A 27,975-nucleotide genomic window follows, 5' to 3' on the forward strand; every position below is an offset into this window, starting at 1 on the left:
ACATCATGGTGCTTGCACAGAGAATATTCTCTTAGGAACCAGCTGCATAGCATTCTGCGACTATCTTTAGGTTCTCCTCCTGGCCCCGAGCGAGCGGCGCCGCCGCGGAGAAGCACAGGCCTCGCAGAAGCGGGCGGGGACGACGGGCACTAGGCCGGGTGCACGGGACGGACCAGATCAGGCTAGGGGCAGCGGAATCCGACGGGGATAGGGCTGGGGTGGCGGAATCCGACGGGACGCCAGGAAGCACGAGCGTGGCGGCGACTTATGGGGCGACTCACAATGCCCCAGACTCGGCGACGGAAGGGCCTGGCGATGGGGAACAGCCAGGTATTGGCAAAATGGCCGGCGGGTGGGAGGGCTTAAGCGCAAAATAGTCTCATCTCTCATCTCATCCATTGGATTGGCATCCTACGTTCCTAATTCGTAGTTTCCAAGATTGCACGGGTTAGTTGGTACCTTATGGGTTGGCTAGAGATTGCTACTTTGCTTTGATGTTGGTGCGATCAAATGGAAATGAAGCAAGGAAAGAAAAAAAAATCAGATTTTTCCTTTCTTTTTTTTTTCCTGCGAGAGTTTTGTTTATGATCAAAGCCAATAGAATAATTTCATATACTACAAATTTGCATACTCTAGATACGCATATTCGATCTTAAGAACTACTACATGCATATTCTCTTAGTCTTTAATATCTTTTTCTCATAATATTTGATTCATCTTATTCAATAATTTATTTAAATGTATGAAAAGATAAATCGTGTTACTTTTGATGATAAAGTAAGTTACAAATAAAAAATATGGTACTTACATAATTTTTTGAATAAATAAAATCAATGGTTTATCAATTAACTACATTCATTTATCATATAGGAGTAGATGTCTTATTTTCAAGCGGATTTCAACTGAGCAAGCCAGGCATCCATCAATTAATAGAAATATATATATTAGAAATGGCTAAATAAGGCTGAGATAGTCATTTGTAGGAATGCAAGTTATATATATTTTGGGTCATTGGATCGACCAAAAAATTAATAAAATGAACTAAAATAGCATTCTGCGTAAATAATTTTGGGAGGAGAAATAAATGACATGCTATCGTAATTAAGCAGCTGACCAGAAAACACTATTGGGTACCCACATGCATCCTTAGTCATTTGTAAACTTCTTAGTTTATGTTGCAACTCTAACAACATATTCTATTTCGAACCAGAGTATTCGAATTGAGCCATCGGACAGAAAACTGTTTTAATGCAGCGTTGAAAGTTAAAGACGTACTCCAGTGATCTGACTGGTGCGACTCATTGCCACGACCAGCTGCTGCGCACCGCAGGAATGAACGCCTGCACTGCAAGGCTGCAATTCTGGTGGTCAAGAATCGTGACCCGTATTGATGTTGTGGTCAGCTTAATGCTGCTTGTAAGGGACGTGTCACGTGACATTGTGGCCTACAATGGCCTAAAGAAGTACTCCACTTTTCTATTGCGCCTTTTTAAAGGACGATGCAATTCGGTGGGTATGTGCTCCGGCGGGCATCTCTCCCCTATCGACACGTATGGGGGATGGGTATTGTTTTAAGGCTAATGACGAGAGACCATCTGTGTTGTATTAAAGCAAGGGACCAAGGTACTTGCGCACGATTTCTTCCAACTTTGTTTTATATTAAAAAAAGTATTTCGTGTTTTTCTTTCTCATAAAGAACTCACAGAGTTAACATTTTTGCATTTATCAATTGCTAAAAATCTTTTCATCCATCATCACCATTTTCAGGGGAAATATTTTTCTCTTGCATTTTTAAACAAGTAACAATTTTACATCATAATGCTTAGAAATTATAAATTCATATTTTTCTAGAAAAAACATATGCGCATGTGAACTAGTTCAAACAAATATCAAGCACTATCAAGCATGTTCATGCATACACCAAAAAATTGCAAGCCACTGCAACAAATCACCAAAAAAGTTGAAGCATGTTCATGCATGCACCAAAAAATTGCAAGTCAGTGCTAGTATCCCACACTTTAACTTATCTTTTTATGGATAGGTTTGCCATAGCAGTTCAGCAAGCAAAACTTAGCGCATATAAGATAAAAGGCTCTGCTCTCACAACTCACAAGTTCACACAGCAAGCAGCAAGGCATAAATAGCAGTCTCACAGTTGATAGTTCATAACAGCTAGCAATAGCTTAGATTTTTGAAATGGCAGCAGCAGCCAACACGTCTTCACTCTCAACAGCCTGAAAAAAATATTGTAGCAACTCAGGAAACAATATAGTTGATCAAAATTCAGAACAATGATTACAGACAATGAGAAGTAGTTCAACTTGAGAGTAAAATGATATAATTAAAAATCTGAAAGGAAAAGGGAGTCACCTAGTTATCTGACAAATCCACCCTGCCACTTTGATGTCCAGCATCAGCAGGAGCACCTGCAACACAATGATTATCAATGTAAATGAATCTGAGCATCTAAAACTAACTAGATGATGTCTAACTAAATAGCTAATATACCTTCTTCTTCTCCAGCTATATCATCAACACCAAGGCCAACAAAATCATCAAGAATTGAAGATACATTACTTTGATCTGAAATAAACAGAAAAAAAAACATGGGGACATGGGTATTAGCAGTAACTAATCTCAACCAGACATACAAATGTACAGCATACAATATAGCAGTGACATTACCAATTCGTGCCGCTCTTATCCAATCCTTGCTGCAGATTAGTGCCTCCACAGCTTGAGGGTCCAAACGACTACAATATTTATGAACAATTCTTCCTCCAGAACAAAAGGCTGATTCAGATGCTACTGTGGTTGCAGGAATAGCCAAACACATCCCTTGCAACTCGAGCAAGGATAGGATATTTTACACCATGTGTCTTCCACCAGCTCAAGATGTCAAAGTGATCAGCTTCTTTCAGTGAAATGCTTCCACACTTGCGAAGTTTTCAGCTTCCTGGATCTGACTTTGGGGGTTTTGGTGTCTGGAGTTCTTGTAGTTGGAGACTTGGTCCCGATCTCAGCATAACAAGCACAAATAGACACAAATAGACCAATGTCATGGCTATGTGACAGTAATCCTAGTATAGAACAACCACAAATATGACTTGCAAAATAAATATGAGACCTTAGAAAGCTATGTACCACAGTTGCAGAGTTGCAAACGAGCGCCTCCATCCTGGATAGATCCATCACATGCTGCAGCACCACACACAAGTATGCATGTAAGCTTCCATTCCCTTGCTGCCTAGATTTCAACAGACTTGAGTGAATCGAATGGAAAAGGAATCGAGGGCATGCTTACCAAGTTGCAGACTTGCAGATCTTAACTGCCTCCGTGGGAAGAACCGTTGCTGTGGGAGTGGAGCTGCTGCCGCCGCCTGCAGTCGTGGCCCTGGGAGTGGGAGGTGGAGCTTCGCAGTGCTGACCGGCGATCGCCGAGTAGAGCGACGATAGGAGCAGCCGCAACGGGGCACCGTCGCGCCGCCGCCGCCGATTTGGTGCGGTGCGGGGGGCCTGTCTCGCCCGTGGGCAATTTTGGATGGAGAGGAATGGAGAATGGGCAGGCTGCGGCGCTGCGCTATAGATAAGACGCGCGGGGGATCGATTTTGGCGCGCGCGGGGGCTGATTTGGATTCGAGGGGAGCCGGGGACTGATTTTCGCGCGCGGAAGTCACGGAGGCGCGGGCGGCCTGGCTGATTTGGAAGTCGATGAGACATTTTGATATTTGATATCCACACTCATATTACAATGATAAGTGGAGTCATTCTGAGTCATTGACATGTGAGTCATGGTGTCAAATATTGAAAGGCTTGCGAATTCACGAAGCCGTGAGGAATGAAGAGCTCTACACGATTGTACACAAGTCCATCTCATTTTATCATAATATAATAATTTATGGGACGAGCACAATCTTATTCTCTCTTTGTTACAACTATGAGTTCAAAAGATTGAAAAAAATGCCCTATCTCGATTATTATGAGTTCAAAAACCCTACATGAATGTGCATAAATCTATCTCAATTATTATGATAATTTACGAACATGCCCTACTCAACCCTCTGTTTTTGTTCTGGCTTTAAATTACAGAGGAATGATATGACCTGTTCTATAAAAATTGCAGCTCCTCACCAACAGGCAAGGATCAGATGCTGATAGCTACTGCTACTGAGCTTAAGACCAGCAACCTGACACAAACTAAATAGAATCTAATCCGCACAAACTAAATAGAGAACGTGCTACTATCGAGTAGCAACTACCAACTGAAGTAGAACACAAGCGGTTGCTGTTGTTTCCTGCCATCAAGAATTATAACGGATGTTGCTCACTGGAATAAAAACACAACGTCGGATGACAGAGGTAAGAGAAGAACCAAGACGCTTCAACGACGGCAGCAGGCAGACTGCAGAGCCGGAAGGTCCTTCATACCACCATATCGTATCCATATCCTCTCTAATGGCGACCAGCACCCTGTCCTCTACGATGAAGGATCTTGTGTTCGCAAAACGAGACACCTACGGACGGATTTGGTCTCCTGCTACCTCGACGGAAGTACCCACGCAGTGTTGAGAACATCACGCGTAGGATAATTCCTTGTAAACATAGGATGATTCAGTGTTCACGTTTTCTTGAACACCAGATTATCCTGTATCAAAAATAATTATCCGATGTGTGTATCTTTTTTTGAGGGTCAACGGGGGGGAAGCACCCCACCTGATTTTCCATTTCAGGGGCCTCTTGTAGGCCAAAGTCTTACACTTTTGAATTCAGCAAGGAAAAAGAGCAAAGAGGGGAAGGAGCAGTTATAATTCAGTTTACATTGAGATGTGTGTATTTTAATCAACTTGGACTCTATTCAAAGATGAGTTTCCTAAAACTACACATCGCTAGGCATATGCAATCTGCACATTCCATCTCTGAAAAAGTATGCACCTATCTGACAAAACCGTAGAAGGACTGCAACAAGTTCAGGGAGGATGAAATGGAGCAGAGCACGGATCCAAGCCTGCAATGCAAATTTGATAAAGAAAAGTTAGAGAGAGAGAGTGAGAGAGATTACGGGGAATCACACTCCCCCTGCAAGGCACGAACAAATGTCATGAGAAATGCATCCTGTGCGTACCAAATCGAGATAGAGGAATGGGTACTAGGGAAATCACTTGCCTTTTCACCAGCGCACAGCGGCAATCGTTTGCCCACTGCACAGCGGCATGCTTCTTTCCGACGGATAGCTGAAGCACTCACTGATCTTTGTTTCTGAAGCGTATTCCCCTTCACATCACATAAGAAGCTCAAAAACTTTAGTGATATCGCAGCCCATAAGCATGGCATGCAGCGGCCGGAAAGATGCTGGACGATCATGTTAGAATGCATTGGTCCTTCACAGAACACGGACTACTCCTTCCTCACAGCGTGCCGCATCACATGCGAGCAGCATTTCCTGAGCAGGATTGAGTATATTCTAGAATGCAATGATGGGGAAGGGTCGAAACTTAGAGCAATGGCCCCATCGCCTCATGAGGTGGTTATAAATTGGAGGACGGAGCTGTTTCTGGAAAGAGGAAAACGGCAGGGAAGACAATCCGGTGTTTTTATCGTCTGTGAGAGTAAAAATACAATCGGAGGATAATCCGGTGTTCTATCCTTTTAGTGTTAAAATACACTTAAAGGATAATTTGGTGTTATATCCTCTTAGTGCAAAAATACCCCCATTGCACTATGGATCACGTACAAATATGCTAACCATCTGAACCGTTCAAACCTTAATTTGAATCAATTAATTAGCGGACTGAGTTCAAACGTACGAGGTAAACAAACACAAAGCTGCCACAATAAGGTCCATATATGATTGGGTCCAAAATCATTGTTTCGATGAAACATAATTAGGCCAGCAATAGGCTCTGTTGTAACAAATATTGGATATTGTTGTTGGGCCAAAAGATTTGTTGGGTGAAAAGGGGCTAGGATGATGCGCTGGGCTCTCATTCAATTGGGCCTAAAAATGGTTAGTTCCAAATATATTTTGGGCTAAAAATAACCCAACAAAATTAGGCTCATAAAGGCTCTTACATGGAAGTGGTTTCAATTTGTGATGAACCAAAATCATTGTAACAACGCTACCACGTCGGAGCCACGTTAGATTCTTGTCCAACGTGGTGCAACCTGGGAACAATTTTATGACAACTTGTGCGACGAATTTCCATTCGTCATTATCTCAGTGACGCACCGAAATAAGGAACGTCATTAGTCACGATTTATGACGAAAAAACACGTTTATGACACTTTTTGGTCGTCATATGTCGGCAGATTTCTTGTAGTGCTTACGTAAAAATGATTAGAAAATGTGTCCCCATAAATAAGATTTTCTGTTACAGTTTTCATCAAAAGCTCACATACATGCACATAGACTCACATCTACAAATCACAGACAAACTTTACACCAAGAGATTGATATGGCATATCTTAAAAAGAAATTGACAAAGTTACTAAAGAGACATCTCATGTTAATAGACACATCGCCTGCTGCTAAAAGAATAACGTCGTTAATTTAAAATAAATTAAAAAAATACGAGCACATGTTCTAAAATAAATTCAAAAAAATATGAGCACATGTTCTAAGTGGAGGACTTGAACCTGGGTAAACAGGTTCCACGTGGAACCTTGAGCTACGTTTAGTTTGCACTTGTATGACTCCTTTACAAGCGCAACCAAGAATGTGCATTACAAGAACCATTTACGGTGACGGATACATGGTACCTCAAAAGGGGCTCATATTCTCCCTTGTCTCTTATCATATCTCTCCTTTATTCATGACTAAAAAAATTGTGAGGATGGTGCAGTGGACCCACCCCTATATTTATGTAATCTAAGTAGTCAAAAAACATATGAATTTTTTTAGATTCATGGTTCGTGAAAAAAAAAAGCATGAACATGAAACATGAGATTGAACTATTGGTACAGCAATACACTCGGTTGTCTCTTAGGTGTTTGGATGCTTTATAAAAAACAAACGCGTGCGTTCGTACGCGCACACACAAGAATGATAGATGTAGACGTAATAAGAAAGGAGATAGACTGGGGCTGTTCGCTTTAGCTTATAAGCCGACTGAAAAGCTGAAACGGCTGATCTGTTATGAGAAAAAAACACTGTTTGGTCGGCTGATAAGCCGATTGAATAAGCTGAAGCTAACAGGCCCAAAAGAAGATATATAGTAGCACTCGGATAAATATTGCAAACACTCCTTCATAATTTCTGTGTTGTTAAGGGAGCCTCATTGTCCTATCTCGCGTACAACTAGCTAACCTAAAAAAAACTCTTTTTAGAATTTAAAAAAATCACCTAGAGCATAGAGGAATATGGGTACATGTTTGAATGGAATGCGCTAGAACTAAATTTTAGCTAGTCTAAACTTTAGCTTTAGCCCATACATGTTTGGAGGCATCACTAATGGATATAGCTAAAGTCTACAAAGCGTCATTTTTGTCCTTACTTTTCTCTTTCCCTCCATAAAGCTAGGGGTATTTTAGCGGTTTCCCAATATACTAGTTCCACCCATTAGCTCCTCTTTCCTAGCTATTTCTTTTTTCACTTTTTGGGTTTTGGCTAAAATTTAGCCCGTCCATTAGCCCTCCTATTTGGATGGGCTGTTGCTAAACTTTAGCTCTTAGATTCAAACATGGCTTATATCCTTTGCCCTTTAGATTTTTTTGGTGCCCACTTTTTTACACAAAGTGTGAGTGCAGTTATCTCTAAGTTATATTGCAAATGTGACGTGTGTGCTCTTAAGCGTGAGTATGAGATGTAGTGATGAATTGATGATATTTTTATGTGCAATTATGAATGTGCCTCTATACATGTAAAATATAGGAAAAATGGCCCGAAAACATAACGATATGAAATTCAAAATTTGAAACTAGTGTCAGAATTCGAAAACAACAGTTCACCAGCCATTACAAATCTCCGTGACAATTGGATAGCACTTACCCTCATCGACGGAGCCAAGTAGGGGTGGAACCGTGGCAGGGGGGCATGGCCCCCATATGCTCAAAACACTTGCACTAAAAATGTATAACTTGTATAGAAAATTAATCGAGTTTGTATTGTTTTGGTCTTCATATCTTAGAACCTTGCTTGATCTGGCTTGCTTGGTCCCTATCAAGACAACTTAGGCCTTGTTTAATTCATAATTTGGGAGTGGCAAAATTTGCATTTTGCCATAAATGCGCAACTGTAGCATTTCGTTTTTATTTGTGAATTATTGTCCAAACATTGACTAATTAGGCTCAAAAGATTCGTCTCGCAAAGTACAACAAAACTGTGCAATTATTTTTTTATTTCGTCTATATTTAGTACTCCATGCATGTACTGCAAGTTTGATGTGATAGTGAATCTTCTTTTTGCATAGTGCTAAAGTTAGGATTTTGAAGGGAACTAAACATGCCCTTATTCATTTAGGTGTCTGTGATGCATGACCAGGTCGGCACATATCACCTCGAATTCACAACCATCCAATTACGGATAGCCGTATGACTTTTATTTTAAAAAAACCTTTGTACTTTAGCGAGATCAATCGTTGTCCGAGCAGCAATTGACCTTGTTTGTTTTATACGTACAACCCTAAGATCCAAAACATTCCAATCCAAAGAAGAGAAATTCTAATATCGTGTCGTTCTTTCATAAATAACCCCCCCCCCCCCCCCGGTCTGTAATATTTACGGAAACCCCCCTTCACCAATCACCACCCGAGCCGTGCCGTTACAGTAATCCTGGCACCGTCCCGGCTCGTGCGTACCCTTGAGCCTGACGGTACCAAAATACAGGACGTCGCCAGGTGCACATCGCGCAGGACCAGACGTACCCTATCCACGGACGGTGGACCATCCGGCTGCTCTCGAACCGGTACAGCAAGTTGAGCGGCCCAGGTGAAGGTGGTGGCGTCACGGGTGGGCCCACCCCGCGTTTTCCTGTCGCCTCGTCAGCTCGGCTGCTTTGCCTTCCTGACGGAGCGACGGGAAGGGAGGCGAGGCGACACGTGAGCGCCGCTGGTTGGGTGAGTCCGGACCCACGCATCAGTGGGTGGATGGATGGATTGTAGCTGCATGCCTGCGTGTCAGTGTAGCATTTTCCCGCTGGCGTTGATGGGACTGGAACTCCGTTCGACGAGGGCGGAGGGGGAGAAAGGGGATCGAATTCTCTTCGCGCACGCGCTGACGTCCAGCCTTGTTGCCGATTTGGCTGCACGTCGTTTTCTGCTCGATTTTTTTTTGCTGGAACGATGGACATATAGTTGCAGAGTATATGCGGATGTTATCTTAGGGCCTGTTTGTTTCCACCCTCCTAAAACCTAACCTCCTAAAAAGTAACTAAAAACTACCTAAAGTGCCAAACACTTCTCCTAAAAAGTGACTAAAATCTTTTAGGAGGTCCAAATCTTTTAGGCCCTCACCCCCTCCTAAAACCGACTAAAATCGGTTCTGGACCGCTCCTACCCCCGCATACCCCCACCACCGCCGCCCGCCACCGCCGCTGCAGCGCCCGCCCGACTCCCGCCGCCCGCTGCTCGACTCCCGCCGCCCCTCCCCCTCGGCCTCCCCGATGAACCACTACATGGAGGCCGCTAGCGCTGGGGAGGCGCGCGCCTGGAAGGCACCCACGCGGGCGCTGCAGAGCCGCGCGACGGCCACCGCCGCGGCGAGCGCGGCCCCCGCCGTGGCCGCCAGGAGCGCGAGGTGGTGGCTGCCCCCGCCCCCACGCAAGAGCAGTGCGGCGAGCGCGAGGGCTGGGAGGAGGAGGACGACGAGGAGGAGCACCGCGGGCTGGGCCGGGCCGGGGTGGAGCTGGTGGTGGGCCAGGCGGAGCAGCGCCCGGTGCTTGGCCGGCGCCTGCGCCTTCTTGTCGTCGGGCTCCGGGTCGTCGAGCGCGTGGAACGACGCGGCGCCGGGGCCGGTGCGGACGGTCGGGGAGCGGAGCAGCGACGAGGAAGCTGTGGGAGGCGGCGATTTGAAGATGGTGGAGCGGAGGCTGGGGATTTGGCCGACGGACGGGCTCTGCTCAGCTCGGGGAACGCCGTGGAGGGGAACAGGGGTAGCGGGTTGGTGGGGGAGAGGTGCATCTTGGTCATTTACCACTTCATTCATTGCCTTTAGTCACTTTTAGGAGGTGGAACCAAACATATTTTAGGAGATGCCTAAAAATTGCCTAAAATCTTTTAGGAGCTAAAATTTTAGGAGGGTGGAAACAAACAGGCCCTTATATTTGCTGGAACGATGGATCTATTTTGTTTCGTGTTAAAATACCCAGACCTGACATATAAAAAAATAACCTTAAACCAACACTTATTCTGTGAATGTGAGTATGTCCCTACGCAAGTTATTCTATCCATTAATATTTATTTGGAAAACTTCACTCTTTCTTGTTCTCTCCAAGTATATTACCAGTCGGCCTGTTCGCTTCAGCTTATTCAGCTGGCTTATCAGTCACCAAACGGTATTTTCCTCTCACAATAAATCAGCCGTTTCAGCTTTTCAGCCGGCTTATAAGCTGAAGCGAACAGGCTAAGTGTCAGTACTGCTAGCAATGTAGTAGTACTTTTTCTTACTATGTACTAATAACTCAAGAACACCAACTACAACAATAAATGTGTGCAGCATTTTTTGTTAACAAGTACAATGAACCATACACGTTAACAAAAGAGTTATCTCGCATGATTGGCTGCATCGTCTCATGTAGGATAAGTTTTCCGTACTAATCTGGTTCCTTTTAGGTTCTCCTGCAAAGCAAGAAATGACCTCATCCTATATGAGACAGGAAAATGAGTTAGTACAGAATATGGGGAACTTCTGGAGTTCTGGCTAACTGGGACTTGGAAACCATCAGGTGTTGATTGGAGCAAGATCATTGCGTTCTTGCCGCCTTCATCCCCGGAACTTCAGCAGTTGTAACCACCATTTGCATAGTTTATTGAATGATTAGAAATTCTTCATTGTCCAGTCAATGCATATTCAAGCATAACGAAAGAACACATAAATAGACGTTGTATATTTGTATGACTCGAATACAGCACAATACCTTTGGCCGTCGCATTTCATAAAGTAAGGGATACACCTAGAATTCACACGTGAAATCACCAAGTCAAAGGACCAGCTACACTTTCTTCCTAAAAATGGAATAGTTTTTCTGCTACCACACATTGTACTCAAACAGTTTTTGTGCATACTGTATTTACCTTATCTGATATCTACCAACTAGATTATTTGTTGTGGAAGGGATAAATAATTCAGCACATGGTTTCCCATGAAGAGAAACAAAGGAATGCTTCGAGTATGAATAATTCAACTATGAAACGTCGTTGTTACTTAAAGCTCCTTTGGAATTGAAGAGAAACACATGAATTTTGGAGGATTAGATTACTACAGGAAATTTCCTATGATGCCCTTAGGAACAAAGGAATGCTTCCAATAGTTCCTTTGAAATTCCTACGAATTGTGCTATTCTAAATGAATCTTGGAGGAACCTAAACATGGATCCAACCTCATTGTTTCTCTACGTTTTCTATGCGTTGCCTCTAAGAGTTTTTTTTTGAAACTTTCATGTATTTTACAATTTTGCAGGATTTGAAGTGACAGGATATTATGATCCTACACTTTTCTTATTTCTACCTTTTAGGATTCCTCGATTCCAAATGATGCCTTAAAAGGGCTGTTTGGATTGCGTCGTTGCTAATCCCACAAACTGTTGGTGCGAACTATAACAGTTTGTCCACGTATCAGCAAGAAAGCTATTGGATAAGAGGGTATTAGTTTGGACTTGCCAAACTAGAATCAATCCCAACAACGCATCAAAGGAGGCCCCACATAAATAAAAAAAGATCCGCGCATAAAAAAGCTCGGATGTGTCCACTACACATGTAGCTTTAGCATTTACACCTATATGATAAATCATTTATTATTTCTCATTCGAGCTAAAATTAACTCAATATCTCTGAACCACCTCACACATTATTAAGAAACTCTGTTGTTATTTAAGTAACTATATGAATTGTGCTGCTTTTAGTCTCGTCAAATCGTTGCGTGAGCAATAACGGTTTGCGTGCTAATCAGCTAGAAAAACGACGTGATAATGGTTTCTTGGTTGCGGCCAAAAACTACAATCAATTCAAATAGATGCCAAAGAAGGTGACGTAGCCCAGTATTTTTAGCCAAAGATTGGGAGACAGTTTTGCATACCAAAAGCTCAGCCGTGTCCACTACGCCTGTATCCATAGCATTTATGCCTATATCACACGGCATTTATTAACACTCTACCTCAGCCCACAATAAAAAAACAAGAGCGCACAGAGACAGAGACAGACATCACTACATCAGTCCTCCTCCCCCAAATCTCCCATCCGCAGTTCAAAATTCCACCCCAATTCCAATTTCAAACCTCAATCCCCCTTCCTGAGTTCCTTCCCCGTCACAGCTCCGTGTCCATCCTCCATTCCTCCTCCAATCTCCATCGCCATCCCCAATCCTGAGCTGAAAGCAAGGCCAAGAGCATCATAGCAGTGAGCAGTCTCGCACCACGCGAGAGGAGTCCAGGCCACCACCACGAGACAGGGACACGGGCGCCATCCCCATCCACCACCACCCTCCCCAGCTTCCGTTTGCTTCACTCCCACTGCTGCTCCTCACTCGGCCGCTGCACCGCCCGCCAGCGACAGATCTCGCCCGCCGGAACCCTAATGCCGTCGCCGGCCGCGCCGGGGGAGTGACGCCGACGATGCAGCGCCGGGCGGGCATTTCGGACGGCGAGGCCAGGGGGCGCACGCTGGGCGCCGTCATCAAGGAGAAGGATGAGGAGCTCGCGCTCTTCCTCGAGATGCGCCGCCGCGAGAAGGAGCGCGGTGCCGCGGCGGACCAGCTCCTGCTCTCCGGCGGCGCCGCGGCGGGGGACGGGGTACTGCAACTCGACGCGCTGCCACCCGCCGGTGAGAGCTACATTTCGGCCCTCTTCGTCGGGCCTCCCGCGGCCGTTCCTTTTGCATTTTGTTCCTGCTTTGACGGAAACCCTAGCTTGCTCTGATTTGAACTTGTGGTTCCGCGTGGCCGTAGAACCCAAGCCGGCGGCGTACAAGGTGGCTGGTGTTGGATTCAGGAGGGCGCCCGGCGGAGCGGATGACTTCCTCAATGCGGACGCCGGCGACAAGAACGATTACGACTGGTGGGTGCAAAGTTCCGAGCTTTTACTCGTATTACCTAGTAAATTCTAAATTTCTGTTGTTTCCTTTGCGGTAGATAATTCTGTGTTGTGTATGCAAATCTGCTCTGTTGTGTTGTACCCACGGGAATGAGAAAACAGTGACCTTTAGGGGGTTGAGAAATTACAAGTTAATTGTATTTGGGTTCTAGCATTCTGGGCTTCTGGCTGATCTCATCCGATGCTTCATTCTTCAATGACTGATGATTGTCGTAGTGCCAAACTCCATATTTCCTCTAATTTTGCCTTTGGTTTCATCCATCTCAATCTGCTGCCTGTGCATTTTATCTGTTAAATTGTTGACAGCGTACCCACCATAAAGTTTGTCTTTCATGAAAATTTAGTGATGTTAGTTAGAATTCAGTTGTTGTTGCTTGGAAGGTTGGGTCATGGTGGTTGTTGGAGGTAACAGTTGGATCTCTTGTCATCCCTGGTTGCTGCTCCTTTCTTTGATTGCTTGCCTAGTTAATGCACGCTCATAAAGTTGTGCTATCTGTTTCTGGAGTTATGAATCGATCGATTAAGTTTCAATTGGTTTAGTTCCTTCTCTTTGCTTTCTGGTTGGTTAGCTAGCTAATGTGTCTCTAGCTTGCTGTGTTTCTTGTGAATTTGGTGCTTTTTTGATACATGCAATGGTTCTGTATTGGACATATTTCGGCATTGGATACCTTAAATCCTGTGACCTACGGGCTGCCTCTCTTGATCCTAGCTGATTTAAATTTATTTGGTTGGTGTGGTTTGGCTTGCATGCTAAATATCTGTCGTTACTATGGGTTCTATTAGCAGTAGCAGGTGTGAGAAATTTAGATGGCTTGGGGATAATGACACATATTACTTTTGTGTTGGTTTAAGAATTTTTTTCTAGTTAATAGGGTATAGGATTTCTAAGTATTTAAATCATAGGTGGCCATGTTAACACATGAAGACAATTTCCTTTTGTCAAGAGTTTGACTATTGGATTGCTTGCTGATGTGTGGTTGGTAGGGGGCAGGTAGACTATGTAATAGTAAGTTCACGAGACGGGATATTTTCTTTTTCTTTTTTGTTCTTGTGTGGTTTGTAGAAGTGCTGGTTGTTACTTGATTTGGTTAGGGTGAAGTTAATCTAAGTGGGTAGGGAAATGAGTTAAAGCGACTGATTAAATGGGCTTGTGTTTGTGCTGATTAAGTCAGCTCTCAGATGTACAATGACTTATTCCATCTAGAGTTCACATTATCGGACTATGTACGGGATAAATAATTCTTTTGCGACATGAAAGTATCTTTGGATCAGTAAAAGTGATGTCTTATTTTTGTCATCTACTATATCTTGATCTCACTCTTATGCTATGTTCATCAAACACCACTGGAGATCTCTGATCTCTTATACTAATATTTTAATACTTACTGCTGCATCCTAAATTTTATTGGAGGTCACTTCTGATCTGCAGTTTCGGAGTTATTATATAACCGTCTCACAATGAAGTTGTTTGCTTTCAGGCTTCTGACACCACCAGGAACTCCACTTTTCCCTTCTCTAGATGTTGAGTCGAAAAGGTCCCCAGTGAGCCAAGTTGGAACGCCAAAGACTCGTCCAACTGCCTTAAAATCAAGGGTGGGTTATCTGAACATAAGCTACACCTTGGTTCTTAGGAGTACAAGATTATTGCATTCAATACTTCTAAGTAGCACATGTAAATTCAGCGAGATTTCACCTCTTGGTGGATATGAAATGATACTTTCTAGAGAGTAACGTCACAGGATATTCTTTAGGTCATTTCAGATTCTGTATGACACGTAAGCTCCCCAAAAATGACACATTGTCTGCTGGGCCTACCATAACAGTAACCTCAAAGATACCATTTTATTATTTTTGTTGTTATCTGACATGAAGCCTTTATGGTGACCACTGTTGTCTAAAAAGGTCTTTTATTTGGAAAGTTCAGTGATGAATACTATCTGCGTTGGTAATTTATGTCTTACTAGAAATTCTTCCAGTAACCTACCTATGTTGTTACATTACTTTCCTTAAGTATGATAACAAGTAAATCATCATATTCATTACTTCCTGGTATATCTTCTCATAGTATGTTATTTCAGTTGGCCAATCATCCAGATCCTCCAACAAGAACCAACCTCCCATTAAGAACAGCGTCATCGAACAGCTTGAACTCAGCTGCTACAACACGCCGACCATCATCGTCTGGGGGGCTTACTTCGAATTCATCAAGGCCTTCAACACCAACTGGACGCCCTGCACTGACAACTAGTACCAAAGGTTCAAGACCTTCAACCCCCACTTCCCGGGCAACTGTACCTGCCAAAACTGGAGCTTCTGTCCCGAGATCATCAACACCGACTTCAAGGTCAACACTTCCTTCAGCCAGGTCAACGACCCCTTCAAGCAGGGCAGCTGGTCCTGCTAGCAGGAATCCAGCTCCTCCAGGCAGAGCATCCGCGCCTGCTAGTAGATCATCAACACCTACTTCAAGATCATCAATACCTGCTACCAGGTCAACAACGCCTTCATCCAGGCCCTCCATACCAGCACAAAGCAAGCCTACATCAAGGGCATCAACCCCAACAAGGCGACCTTCTGGCCCTTCGGCCCAACATGGTAACTCGGCTGCACCAGTTAGATCCTCCTCAATCTCCAAACCAGGTTCTACAATGCCTAAAGGTTCTCCAGCAAAAACAACAGCACCAACACCTTCAAGAGGCAGTTCACCTACTGTCAAATCAAGACCATGGAAACCATCTGAAATGCCTGGCTTCTCTCTTGATGCGCCTCCAAACCTAAGAACATCGCTACCAGAAAGACCGACCTCTGCCACCCGGGGAAGACCTGGGGCACCTAGTTCTAGATCTTCCTCTGTTGAGAGTGGGCCAGCTGCTCGACCAAGACGGCAGTCTTGCTCTCCTTCCAGAGGAAGGACATTAAGTGGCAGTGTACCTTCAGGGAGCTCCATGCCTGCAGTAAGAAGATCACATCTCAATGGAGGTGACAGTGTGAACCCAGTTCAAATGGGTAACAAGATGGTTGAAAGGGTTGTGCACATGAGAAGGCTAGTTCCTCCAAAGCATGATGATCAAAGATCCAGCCTCAACAGCATATCTGGTAAATCGTCAAATTCTCCAGATAGCTCGGGCTTCGGTAGGACATTGTCAAAAAAATCACTGGATATGGCACTTCGGCATATGGTATGTTTCACTTTTCCTCAGATTAGTTAATAACAGTTTCTGTGTTCAGTTGATTGAACCTGAGGTTTAATTTGTTTCTACAGGACATAAGGCGCAGCATTCCAAATAATTTACGGCCTCTTATGACAACCATCCCTGCATCATCTGTCCATAGTGCACGATCAGGATCCACAAGGAGCCGACCGATGAGCGTTTCAGACTCACCTCTTGCTACAAGCAGCAATGCCAGCTCGGAGCCGAGTGTCAACAACAACCTGATGTGCCTGGACAGTATTGATATTGATGATGAATTGTGCAGCGATAGAGCAGGACCCTATGGACGGTGATTCACTTACATTTCCAAAAAGCATAAAGGCATGATCCTGATGGAATTATTTGCATACAGAATATTCAGAGCGGCAGGGTAGTGATGTTCGCCAAGACTATCCGAGTATCCAACGAGCCCTATTATTCTATTATATGTAGGTTCTTTGAATGTCCAGTATTTATCCAGTTCATTCATGTCATGTCATGTCATGCCATACGCTGCTCCATGTGCAATTTCAACCCTGGACCTTTATATGCTAGTGAAAAGTGTCATTTATGTGATAATTTCTTGAGCACTTTACCGTCTTGAATATGCAATTTGTGCTTAATGACTTCACCCTGGTAGTGGAACATGTTCGACTGGTTAAACTGTTCTGTGTTCACCAACCTTTTTTTTTGTGTCGGCAATGTAATTGTCTGTCAGATAGAGTATGTTGTTAACAGAGATTGAGTACTAGCACTGCCATAATTCTTAAGATCTATGGCACAATGCATTCCAGGTCTGCTCATAGCCAAAGTGCTGCAGAATCTTGCGTTTGAATATGATAACATACTTTGGCTAGGAACAGGAATCGATTATTGATAAGCCATAACTAGAGAGATAACAGTTCAGCCAAAATAACATACTTTTATACTGTTCTACTCTGATCAACCTACTAAAACACAACTGGCAAACTACGGCAACAAAAGCTCCTGCTTTTATTTGCTACTACAAGAGCAACTGAGCAAAGATGGCACAACGGAATTCAGAGCCGAGGGTTACATCTCAGAGATACAATTGGAGGAAGAGAAGCCGGTGAGTAGCAACTATTTTTTTCATCCTTTTTTTTTTCAGAAGTCAAAATCAATATCGGTTAATTGTGACGGGTCAAAGGGGAATGGGTAGGGCAGGCATATCAGGAGCCCAAAGAGCAAAACAGCGATGCCGATGCCGATGTAGTTATTCTCAGGGTCTGTGATTTCCTCGGAGAGAGGAGCGATTGGACCCCTCTGCAGGAAGAAGATCAGCACCACCCAGTAGAAGGCCACATCATTGAAGAGTGCTGCGATCCCAAGCAATCCAATGGTGAGGCTGCTGAGCCGAGACGATATCTGGCACAAGTTTGGGTTTATCAGAAGCACCAACTATGAGCTAAAATGCAAGCCCTTCTCAGATACAAGCCTATGAGTAAGAAGGAAAAGCTTTTCATAGCAGTATGTTACCTTTCTTCCCCACATGGCAAATGCTATTCGGCCGCCATCAAGCTCTCCAGCAGGGATGCTATTGATAGCATTGATCAGGAGACCAGCCCACGCCCATAAAACAAGTGGGTTTATGGATAGCTGTGTTCCTTCTTTCAGAGCATCCCCAAGAAGAAGCTTTGCTGTACCAAGGAAATATTATCTCTTTAACAAAAGATTACACATAACCCAATATATTCTTGCAAAATAAAACGAGTGCAGGCAAGTACTACTGATTAATGAACATTCAAAAATAATTCCTTGTGTAGCTATGAGCTTAAGAATCATGATCAAATGCTTACCGAGGCCACCAACAAGAAATGATTCATGAAAGACAGTTGGATCTATTATGAGGCCAAGGCCATCACTTGGAGGTAAGATGAAGCCCAACAGCAAAAGAACAAATCCAAGGGAGAACCCTGCCAGTGGTCCAGCGGCTGCTAGCTTCAATAGGTCCTCACGGTTGCGGACAATGTTGATAATCCTGGTAATGGCACCAAAAGATCCTATCTACAACAACAGAACAACACAAGACTTGTTATGGCAAAATAAAGTACCGATCGACGTGACTAAGTAACAAAGCAAACATGGATGTTTTAGTCATGGCCGAAGGTCAGGTTATGCAGAAAAGCACACTCACAGAATAAAACTGCCTTAACAGCAATAATAACTCTGAAACAAAGCTAAATTAAAAGGTTCAACAATGCTCTCGTAATTTCTTCCTTGTAATTTCATGATACATTCACTTTGAAAGATGGAACTACTTTGTGATAATTAGATGATTCATTGCTTTGGTTCAGTTGTGGTCTTGTAGATGAGTTCTCTTTCTCTGAAATAATCTTGCAGACAGTTTCATAAAAAATTTGTAGACAAGCAATCTTTCTTTACCTGCCAGCTAGGAACAAAATATGGCACTCCAAGCTTGATTCCACTTTCCTTGGCAGCAAGGATATGCCCAATTTCATGGACCCCTATTATTAGTCCAGTTACCAGGGCACCAGATAGTCCATCTTTTAACAATTCAAGGTTGTCAAATGTTGATCTGGAAGATAAAGATTTATAAGCTGATGCCATAGATAAATGTTTGGATTAATATGACAAGGTATTTGGGAAATATATGTTTTCCTTCAAACAGGAAAAACCCACAGCAATCTGTGGCTAAAGGTATAGCAGTAAAAGCATACATTATTCACATGAATCACAATACAGAACTAATGCAATGGAAAATGTAAATGTCACATGCATTAACGAGTCAACACAGAGCACATGCTTCAGCATCTTGCTTAGTGTATGGAGGTGTGCACTATTTGGCCCCACATAAGCCTAAGCATATGTAGTAATTCAATGATGATGCAAGCTAGAAACATAGAATGAAGGAAAGTGGTTAAATGGAAGAGGAACCTCGTACAGCAAATTGTCCTGTAGAACAGGTACATTTCGAAGCAGCAGAGTGAAGATGGTAACTAATCCAAATGAAGCAGCAGCAAACCATTCTGGGACAGCTGAGCATTAAAACAAAGTATTAGGCCCATTCTAAGCACTACCAACTGCACTGAAGGTACAAATAATTTTTGCTACCTGTAGTTTCAGGTTGTAATGTCTGTCTGGGTATAACGACTGCAACGGGCTTCTCATCCTCTGGGTTGACGAGAAGAAAAAGCTTATATTGATCACCAAATTTGTTCTGTTGATAACCACGAGTCAACATAAGTAAGATACTAATAGATTTCGAGAAGCATGGATTTCCGAGGGCCAGCTTTGCAAGCATCTGATTACCTCTAGCCGATTTGTAATCTTCTCGTAACTCTTGGCAGGTTTACCACGCAAATTCCCCTTGAACAGTACTCCACCCTTACACAGACAAGTGAAGGTGGTAAATAACATTTACTCATTCCAAATAGGAGTGTTAATCAAATACACAATTACTTTAAAAGCTTAGGCATATTCTGCAGAGCACTTGGCTTAGTTAGCCCAAGTGCAGGCCTGCTGGTAGCAGTATGCATCAAAATTGAGTATAAATGTAGCTCGATAAACACAAGTGGGTAAGGAACTATTGATAAATTCGATTTATATAGAAGGATTATATAGAAGGAAAACCATGACATCCCAGCTGTTCACCTCATAAGGCTCCTGACTTGTCACAAAAAAAGTGTCAAAACCAAAAACTTGATCCTTCAGAATGTCTATTGTAGCCTTGGGAATCCTTTCAGCATCATCAAGCTGTTGCTGAAGATAATTCATATTAAAAAAGAAAGACTATATCAGCACCTCATCACACTGCAGAGTTCAGAGATATGAAATGGCAAAAGAGAATAATAGATATTTTATCTATTTATTATTGACTCTACCATCGAGCTAATGATGAAAAAGCAGGCAGCAGGATCCATCTCTCAGTTTCAGCTCCCACTCAACTGATGAACATGTACATCGATTAAATGATTACCTTCATTCCTGGCAATGGAGAGCCGCTAGCGACTTCAACAACTTCCACATTCTCCTATGTTTAACAGATTATTAGATATTCCACGATTACATTCTAAAATGTCCCATGAGATATTAAGTTGGTGGGCATAAATTTAAAGCATACCTGCATATCATTGGTGGTAGTGGCATCTCCATCAATGTTCTGAGCTGCATCACTGGAGCTCAGCAGTTCTGCATTCGTGGTTTCATCTTTCTTCTGGTGAGTCATGGGAAAGCTAAATATTATAGTTCAGTTACGCGTTCATAGCAAGGTCTAACAGTAACAGGTAATAGGGAAGTGACTGCGCTACTTTAAGTACAGGGCAACTGGAGCCCAGCACACAAGGGAAACCTACTTTGTCATAATACAAAATTAATTTGAACAACTGTAAGTAAGGAGCGTACATTGTCTATGTTGGAGTCACTTTTTGCAGGCTCATTGACTTCTGCAGCACTATCAGCCGAAGGTGATGAAGCATCATCTCCAAACACTTCTTTCTCCTGGAAAGAAAGGCCAAAAATATTAAATCCCTGAATTGCTGCAAAGTTTTGGCTTCGTCAGCAATTCTAGATTTTATCAAGAGGAGCTTCTTTGCTCTTAGTAAAACTAAACGGGCGGTTGAGAATCTGAGCCTCAGTGTGCTACAATCGAAATGCGATACATTGCTCATATGCGCCCGCTGAATTCAAGAAGCCGAAAGGGGGAAAAGCTAGTATGTACCTCGTCGTCGCCATTGCCTTCGGGCTCGGTCTCCGTCATCGCTTGGCACGCAACCCTTCGACTCCTCAGCCTTCACAAATGGATTGGAAACAACCCGATTAGTCTAGCTCAGTCCAAGGTCCCCCCACCCACTGGCAAAACCAAGAAAATTAGCGGACCTGTGCCCAGCAATCGGGAGGCAGCGGAGAGCCAGCGTGAGGCTGCGTGCGCGCCCAGCGCAGCCGCTCGTCGCCGGCACGGTGGTAGAAGCGAGCAGGAGGCGGTGGCAGCACCCGTACGCCCTGGCGGCTGCCCGCGACGGCGGCGAGGAACTCATGGCGGACAGGCGGTGGTGAGAGTGGAGGAGAGGAGAGCGCGCGCGGCGTGGCCTTATCTCATTCCTTGTCGGAGGGAAATCGAAAGATTTTCTCAAATTCTTTTATGCGGCGAGGATGTCACGCCGCACGAATCTTAAAGCACAGGCCACTCATGTAGTTTTGCCCGTCGATAGGGGCGTTCTTAGTAATCGCCCCGTTAGCCGCTGAAACACGACGAGAAGAGTAGGGTTGCGCCGCCGCCGCCGCCGCCGCCCGCCGGAAGAAGAGACCACACGCTCCCAATCGCCGCAAGCGGGAGATGAAGAGCTTTCCGGTGGCCGGAGGCCGCAGCGTCTCCCTCGCCCTCTACTCCGACGTCTCCAACAGCCGGTACGGACACGCCTCCGCCGCTCCCCGTTCCTCTTGTCCTGTTTCGTCGCCACTTGTCCCGCTGTAACCATCACCCGTGCCGTGTTCTTACTTTCATGTGTGAAATGCGCCTTTGCGAACTCGCTGAATATATCTGGTGTTGAACATCTCAGGGAGCTCCTCGACTTGATGCAGTCAGGGAAGCTGGAGCCGGAGGTCGCGTTCCTCAACGCATCACTGGTGCGTTACCATTTACGTACCAATTTCCTAGCTGGATTTTATCAGTAATGATGTTCGAGGCGCGTTCTTTATTTCATTCTGACCAATGGCAGGTGCCGGATGTGTTCCCTGTTCTTGCAGCGGCGCACAAGGCGCTGCTGTCAAAGGCGAGGGAGTCTCTGACCACAAGGACTCTGCACTCTGAGCTCGTCTACAACTACTCCGGGTCGAAGCATGTGATTGATCTAGCAGCTGTTTCTTGCTTTTGCATTGTGAGGTCGGTCCAATGCAGTATGTTGATGATTTGTCGGTGATTATTGGTTTCAGATTACGGAATCCCTGAAACGATGTGGGATCTCTGATGACACGATGTACATCCTTGCAGCTCGTTTTGATGCTTCAGATGAGGAGGTATGATTTAGAATGAAAGTCCAACTGAAGTCACTGAACTAGTTTACAAATTCGTCAATTGCATGCTGCTATGATATTTAGAATTTAGACCCCGCCATAGCAAATCCTGAAATAAACATGTAATAAATTGTGCTGACCATTTGTTTGGCTCATAAACTTGTGATCCTGTGCTGGCAAATTGGACTATAGTTGAACTGTTAATTGCTTTAATGTTCAGATTCTTCTCCAAATTAGATTTACATGGATTTGCAATATGTCAATCACCTTGCTTAAACGAGAAATTACAAATTACATTCTCATATGCTGTTGCTTATTGTAAAAAGTAAAAACATTGAAGTGTTTGAACCATGATTAAAATTTCTTCATCTAGAAACCCCGCACTTCTTTTCCCTCGATTTATTGTGCCTTCAATTGGAGCTTCTGGTGTTGACTTGAAAGTTTTCGAGCAACTTCAAATTCCATTGCCTTTGAAACTTCTTAGTTCTGACTGTTACCGTAGCTGCAAAAACTGACATTTTCAGGAAGCGGAAATGTTGTAATGAGGTTAGCCTATAACAAAACAACGCAACAGTATAAGCATGTGCCCTTACTGTTTCCTTAAAGAGATTTGTTCATAATAACACCGAAATTACCTATCTTATTAGTAGTAATCCCTTTAAGCCATAGCAGTGCGGCAGAACTGCCGAAGCTATCTGCAAGCACTTTCTTAAAGAGCTGGAGCTGCACATGCCCCTCACCCTTCCAATTCATGCCACTCTAAATCTTTTGTAAATGGTATGTAAGGAATGGAACAACAGAGCAGTAATGTATGGTTTGTACAGTGTAGTGCTCTCTAAATAAGTGCTGCAGTATGCAATCCCCATGGTTCCTTATTTCTGTTCCAGTTCCTTTTTCTTATGCATTATCTGTGAATTAATTATTATCCTTCTGAATGGAGGAATACTTACTGAAGCAACAATCGCATCATGGCAGATGAAAGCAGTGGGGAAACTCATCAGCGGTGCAGAAATCGATTTAGGAGAACTGGAAAGTAGAGCGAACCAGCCACAGATCCTGAAGGTTTGTTAACGAACTTGATGCTACTTATGTACAGTATATTTCTTATAACAACTATCGATTCTGACTGAGATCATGTTGAATTTCCCTTTTTCTACTGGCAGCATTACAAGATACCTGCCCAAGAACTGTTGATATCTACACTGCCCGACGCCATTGTATGCAGGATTGCTGCTCGAGATGCTCTCTGAAGCCTCAACAATCATCATAATCACTGAAGATTAAGCTCAATCTCCTCCTTGGGGGTTCATAAGCTATGTAGTTTGGAGATGTAGCTCACAACCATATGTATGACAGCACGGTTAAAGTTTGTTACCTGCAATGCCATGTTATTCACATTCCTGAAAGCAACCTGGAAGCAAGTCGTGCTGTTGATTTCTCTGCCTCTTGTGAATTTGATGAAGCCTAGGGGTTGTTTGAATATGATTTTTGGGGAACCCTAATTTGTTTTGTTAAGTAACTCGAGGATAAGCAAGACAAGTTTTCAGTAAACCCAGAATTCTCATTGACAAAAACGATTACGTGTAGTTTTTCACAAAGCTCTGGTTAACCACACAGCATGCTTCCGAGTCGCCAGGAAAGTGAGAGGCAGCCACGTCTAATGTGGTGGGCTGACAAAGTTGGGTTTCGGCCCAAGCTTAGTCGTGGCTGAAAATTTCCGGACGTGGCACGTGCAGAGCTCTAATGTGTTGGGCCACGAGAGCAGTCTGGGTTGAATCGGGCCGAAAGTTCCTATAAGCCAATCTCTTATATGACTTCCGGTGCTTTAAGATTCGTACGACGATTCTTGGACCGTCCGATCCACCGGGCCTGACTAGCTCCTCTTCCCCACCACTGCCTGACTGCCTCCCACATCACCACGCGCGCCGCCTCCACCGCGCCCGTGCTCCACGCCGCGCGCTGCCCTGCCGCCGCTGCCCACCCGCGCCTCCTTTCGCCACCGGGCCCCACCGCAGAGCCTCCTCGCCACCCGGCGCCTCCGGGCCCCGCCGCCGTCGGCCTCCGCGCGCGGCTCGGCCGGGGCGCCGCTCCCTTGCGCGGCCCTGCCGCCTCTCCCATCGCCACCGCGCGCCGCCTGTCCCGCATGCGGGCTCGGTGACCCACCCCCATGCGCCGCCGGACAAAACCCTGAGCTCCGGTGATCCCATACGGTGGGAGCTGAGCTGATCCCCCAAGATAAAAAAGATGGGGCAGGAGATGGAGGAGGAGGTCCTGCAGTCGGTGAGCGACCTCCCTGTGCAGAACCCGCCAGGGGAGGAGTTCTCCGCCGCCGACCTCACCTGGGTCAAATACGCCAGCTCCGAGCACCACCGGGACGATGTCGCGCTCATCCCCTACGACCGGATGGAGGCTTTCATCAGCGGCGAGAGCAACAACCCCGAGTGCCCCACCCGCTTCCACATCGAGCGCGGCCGCAAGCGTGAGATGGGCAGCCTCAGGGAGTACAGGAGCGACGAGTACCTTCTCTACAGGATGTATGTCTGCTCTGCTCAATGCATTTGTTTGAGGACTCCTCGATGGTTCTTTCTTACCTGTAGCAGTAGTTTCTACTTCCTTATATTGATGTGTTAAAGTTGATCCCAGGTATTGGTGCTCATTTGGCCCTGAGAATTATGGGGAGGGAGGGACAATTTTGCCTAGCAGAAGGTACAGGCTTAACACGAGGAACCGTGCTGCACGGCCGCAGTCGATGCGAGGCTGCACTTGCCATTTTGCCATCAAGAGGCTCTATGCCCGTCCTTCCCTGTTACTCATCATCTACCACGAAAGGCGCCATGTCAACAAGTCCGGCTTCATATGCCATGGGCCCCTTGACAGGGATGCCATCGGGCCTGGTGCTAGGAAAGTGCCATATATTGGGAGCGAAATCCAGCAGCAAACCATGTCATTGATCTATCTCGGTGTTCCAGAAGAGAACATACTGCAGACGCATATAGAAGGGATACAGCGGTACTGTAGCTCAGATGCCAAGGTTGATAGCCTTGCTTCCCAGTATGTCCAGAAGCTAGGGATGATCATCAAGAGGTCTACACATGAGCTGGATCTAGATGATCAAGCTAGCATCAGAATGTGGGTTGACAGAAATAAGAAATCTGTATTCTTCCACCAGGATTCAACTGAGACAGATGCCTTCATTCTGGGGATTCAGACAGAATGGCAATTGCAGCAAATGATGCGCTTTGGTCATCAAAGTCTTTTGGCTTCTCATTCCTCATTTGGTGTAAGCAAGCTAAAGGTATCACACTACAGCCATGGCAAACAGTTATGTAATATGCTAATATGACTTCAGATCAATATTTTATATTTGGGAATGTCTAATTATGTCAGACATGTTTCATGCTTTGTTTGACTCTTTACTGGTTGCTGCAGTATCCGTTGCACACCCTCCTTGTATTTGACTCAAGGCAGCAGGCTCTTCCTGTTGCATGGATTATAACCCGCTCTGTTGCAAAGAAGGATACATTGAAATGGATGAGGGCACTTACCGATCGAATACATTCTATAGACTCCACCTGGAGAATTGGTGGGTTTATCATTGATGACCCGGCTTCAGAGCTGGACCCAATCAGGTATAACATTAACTCATAAATTTAGTAGTGACAAACAATTCCTAATCATTTGACCTGCCAACACCTGTGCATTCCTGTTAATGTAAATTGTGCGTTGCCCTTCTTCCAGGGATGTATTTGCCTGCCCGGTTTTGTTCTCTTTGTGGCGCATCAGGAGAACCTGGCTTAAAAATGTAATCAAGAAATGCAGCAATGTTGAGGTACAGCGGGAAATTTTTATCCAACTAGGCAAGATTATATACAATATCTGGAGTGAGAAAAATCCCATGGATGCCCTAGGGCAGTTGTTTCAAGACTTTGTTGATCAAACAGCCTTCATAAAATATTTCAAGTCATTTTGGGTTCCCAAATTGGGTAAGAATTTTAATCAGTATTTTAGTAGTATTACCTTTGTCATGCATCCACCATGCAGATGCTAACAAAATTCCTCCTTTGATAGAGATGTGGATTGACTCAATTAGAAATCTACCATTAGCAAGTCAGGAATCATGTGGTGCCATTGAAGCTTACCATCTGAAGCTGAAGTTAAAAGCATACGATGATGTGCAGCTGGATGCTCTCCAACGGGTGGACTGGTTAGTGCACAAGCTCACCACAGAGCTCCATTCCAGCTATTGGATCAACCTATTCTCAGATGAGAGTGGATCATTTCCAGAGGTGAAAGCAGACTATATTGCATCCACATCATGGCAAAGGGCATTGCAGATTCCTGATGATGCTGTTATCTTTGACGACAAGGAGCCTCTTTTAGCAAAAGTAGTCAGCCAGAAGGATCCAAGTCAGATGCGAACCGTATGGAATCCTGGTTCTGAATTCTCTCTCTGCAATTGCTCATGGTCAATGCAGGGTAACCTATGCAAGCATGTGCTAAAGGTCAACATGATGTGCGGAACACGCAAGGATTTTCAGCCCTCTCTATCATTCCAGTCATTTCAGCATGTCCTACTTGGTCTGTGGCAAAAACCATCGGATGATTCGTTCTCGCTTGACTTGTCAGTAGCATGGGTCATGCAAATGCAGGAAAGGATCCAACACATAGCTGAGCTTGCCACCTCTGATGGTATCGCCCAAGTTGCAGGGAAGTTGCCGATTCAGTGGACGAAAAGGAGCGGGAGAAGAAGAGCTGCCAAGCGCACCAGCCCATTAGTTCTTCCTCATTCTAATGGCAGTTTGCAAAAGGACTTGACCCCAAAGAAGAGCACGAAGAGGAAGAGGTTGTCTTGCTTTCCGGGTTAATCTGTGCTGCCTGCTAGATAGTTAAATTTTTGGGCTCTCTCTCTGTAACTAGATGGCTAACTGTTTTTTTCCCTGTCTATTTATTTCTTTTTACCGTTGGGGTGAGTGAACTTGCTCAGCTACTTGTAATCCACCCCACTTCCGATGTCTCCGAGGAATAATATAATTGTTCAGGTAGTAATATAGGAACTTAGGAAGCCTTTGTTCCAGTGTGATGATTCAGTTTCCTGGTGAAAATCTTCCTTTGAACTTCTGATGCAGGTTTACCTGGGACCAATTTACTAAGCATTGCAGTTTGCAAGTGCTGAAGTTTAGTTAGGGCATTGCAGTATTCCTATCTGCGGATTTTTAAATGGCCCTGTTTCCATACACTCTAGTTCCTGCTCTGCTATAACTGCAGTTTGTTTGTTTTTTTGGAAAGTTTTGATCTTTGCTACTGATAGCTGTTGAAAAGGGACGGGAGGATGAAGAGGGGGTAGGCATTTACCCATGGGATCGAACATCCCAGGGAGCTCTCGGACTTGATGCAATCAGGGAAGCTAACCACGAGCACTCAGGGACATTGTGCTCGTCTACTACCGATTCAAGCATGTGATTGATTTAGGATTCTGTTGTTGTTTTACCTTGAGGTTGGTCCAATGCAGTATGTTGACGGATTCTGTTGTTGTTTTAGCCTGAAGTGATGCGGGAT

At 44.5% G+C, this 27,975-nt stretch overlaps 4 protein-coding genes and 1 long non-coding RNA gene across 6 annotated transcripts; 3 read left to right on the forward strand and 2 right to left on the reverse strand.

Moving 5' to 3' along the window:
- Positions 1–1,908: 1,908 nt before the first annotated feature.
- LOC101761900 lies at positions 1,909–3,707 on the reverse strand. Its single transcript, XR_215168.3, has 5 exons — positions 3,305–3,707; positions 2,686–3,198; positions 2,509–2,583; positions 2,371–2,426; positions 1,909–2,234 (listed from the first exon to the last, which is right to left on the reverse strand). It is a non-coding gene; the product is annotated as an uncharacterized LOC101761900 (long non-coding RNA).
- An 8,623-nt stretch (positions 3,708–12,330) lies between these two features.
- Positions 12,331–17,091, forward strand: LOC101762184 (polycystic kidney disease protein 1-like 3). Its single transcript, XM_004968105.4, has 5 exons — positions 12,331–12,968; positions 13,093–13,201; positions 14,716–14,830; positions 15,316–16,416; positions 16,500–17,091. Exons 1-5 carry the CDS (start codon positions 12,761–12,763, stop codon positions 16,740–16,742), a joined length of 1,776 nt encoding a protein of 591 aa, XP_004968162.1. The 5' UTR covers positions 12,331–12,760; the 3' UTR covers positions 16,743–17,091.
- A 191-nt stretch (positions 17,092–17,282) lies between these two features.
- LOC101762864 (probable zinc metalloprotease EGY2, chloroplastic) lies at positions 17,283–21,490 on the reverse strand. 2 transcript variants are annotated; one of them, XM_004968107.4, is made up of 13 exons: positions 21,286–21,490; positions 21,128–21,197; positions 20,812–20,907; positions 20,531–20,623; positions 20,387–20,440; positions 20,062–20,169; positions 19,720–19,794; positions 19,522–19,627; positions 19,352–19,445; positions 18,832–18,985; positions 18,246–18,453; positions 17,926–18,086; positions 17,283–17,814 (listed from the first exon to the last, which is right to left on the reverse strand). In XM_004968107.4, the coding sequence occupies exons 1-13, from the start codon at positions 21,441–21,443 to the stop codon at positions 17,554–17,556; spliced, it is 1,638 nt and encodes a 545-aa protein (XP_004968164.1). In that variant the 5' UTR covers positions 21,444–21,490; the 3' UTR covers positions 17,283–17,553. The 2 variants fall into 2 exon arrangements, with proteins under 2 accessions (XP_004968164.1, XP_012701779.1); XM_012846325.2 differs by having other exon boundaries at positions 20,531–20,642; positions 21,286–21,450.
- Positions 21,491–21,622: 132 nt separating this feature from the next.
- LOC101763274 (EKC/KEOPS complex subunit TPRKB) lies at positions 21,623–23,859 on the forward strand. The gene is made up of 6 exons (XM_004968108.3): positions 21,623–21,813; positions 21,966–22,032; positions 22,125–22,247; positions 22,339–22,422; positions 23,395–23,481; positions 23,583–23,859. The coding sequence occupies exons 1-6, from the start codon at positions 21,743–21,745 to the stop codon at positions 23,667–23,669; spliced, it is 519 nt and encodes a 172-aa protein (XP_004968165.1). The 5' UTR covers positions 21,623–21,742; the 3' UTR covers positions 23,670–23,859.
- A 492-nt stretch (positions 23,860–24,351) lies between these two features.
- On the forward strand, positions 24,352–27,537 carry LOC101763681. The gene is made up of 5 exons (XM_004968109.4): positions 24,352–24,953; positions 25,063–25,714; positions 25,849–26,048; positions 26,158–26,402; positions 26,488–27,537. The coding sequence occupies exons 1-5, from the start codon at positions 24,664–24,666 to the stop codon at positions 27,282–27,284; spliced, it is 2,184 nt and encodes a 727-aa protein (XP_004968166.1). The 5' UTR covers positions 24,352–24,663; the 3' UTR covers positions 27,285–27,537.
- Positions 27,538–27,975: the final 438 nt, after the last annotated feature.

This window comes from Setaria italica, chromosome V (assembly GCF_000263155.2).
Source record: "Setaria italica strain Yugu1 chromosome V, Setaria_italica_v2.0, whole genome shotgun sequence".
Taxonomy (NCBI): domain Eukaryota; kingdom Viridiplantae; phylum Streptophyta; class Magnoliopsida; order Poales; family Poaceae; genus Setaria; species Setaria italica.

Excerpts from the sequence above, each read along its gene's own strand:
- LOC101763681 (XM_004968109.4), top strand. The coding sequence starts at position 24,664 with ATGGGGCAGGAGATGGAGGAGGAGGTCCTGCAGTCGGTGAGCGACCTC. Across the intron at positions 26,049-26,157 it reads TCAGAGCTGGACCCAATCAG|GGATGTATTTGCCTGCCCGG; the intron begins GTATAACATTAA and ends CCCTTCTTCCAG. Across the intron at positions 26,403-26,487 it reads ATTTTGGGTTCCCAAATTGG|AGATGTGGATTGACTCAATT; the intron begins GTAAGAATTTTA and ends CTCCTTTGATAG.
- LOC101763274 (XM_004968108.3), top strand. The coding sequence starts at position 21,743 with ATGAAGAGCTTTCCGGTGGCCGGAGGCCGCAGCGTCTCCCTCGCCCTC. Across the intron at positions 22,033-22,124 it reads CGTTCCTCAACGCATCACTG|GTGCCGGATGTGTTCCCTGT; the intron begins GTGCGTTACCAT and ends GACCAATGGCAG. Across the intron at positions 23,482-23,582 it reads ACCAGCCACAGATCCTGAAG|CATTACAAGATACCTGCCCA; the intron begins GTTTGTTAACGA and ends TTCTACTGGCAG.
- LOC101762864 (XM_004968107.4), bottom strand. The coding sequence starts at position 21,443 with ATGAGTTCCTCGCCGCCGTCGCGGGCAGCCGCCAGGGCGTACGGGTGC. Across the intron at positions 20,624-20,811 it reads GTGACTCCAACATAGACAAT|AAGAAAGATGAAACCACGAA; the intron begins GTACGCTCCTTA and ends ATGACTCACCAG. Across the intron at positions 17,815-17,925 it reads TTGCCATGTGGGGAAGAAAG|ATATCGTCTCGGCTCAGCAG; the intron begins GTAACATACTGC and ends AACTTGTGCCAG.
- LOC101762184 (XM_004968105.4), top strand. The coding sequence starts at position 12,761 with ATGCAGCGCCGGGCGGGCATTTCGGACGGCGAGGCCAGGGGGCGCACG. Across the intron at positions 12,969-13,092 it reads CGACGCGCTGCCACCCGCCG|AACCCAAGCCGGCGGCGTAC; the intron begins GTGAGAGCTACA and ends GCGTGGCCGTAG. Across the intron at positions 16,417-16,499 it reads ATATGGCACTTCGGCATATG|GACATAAGGCGCAGCATTCC; the intron begins GTATGTTTCACT and ends TTGTTTCTACAG.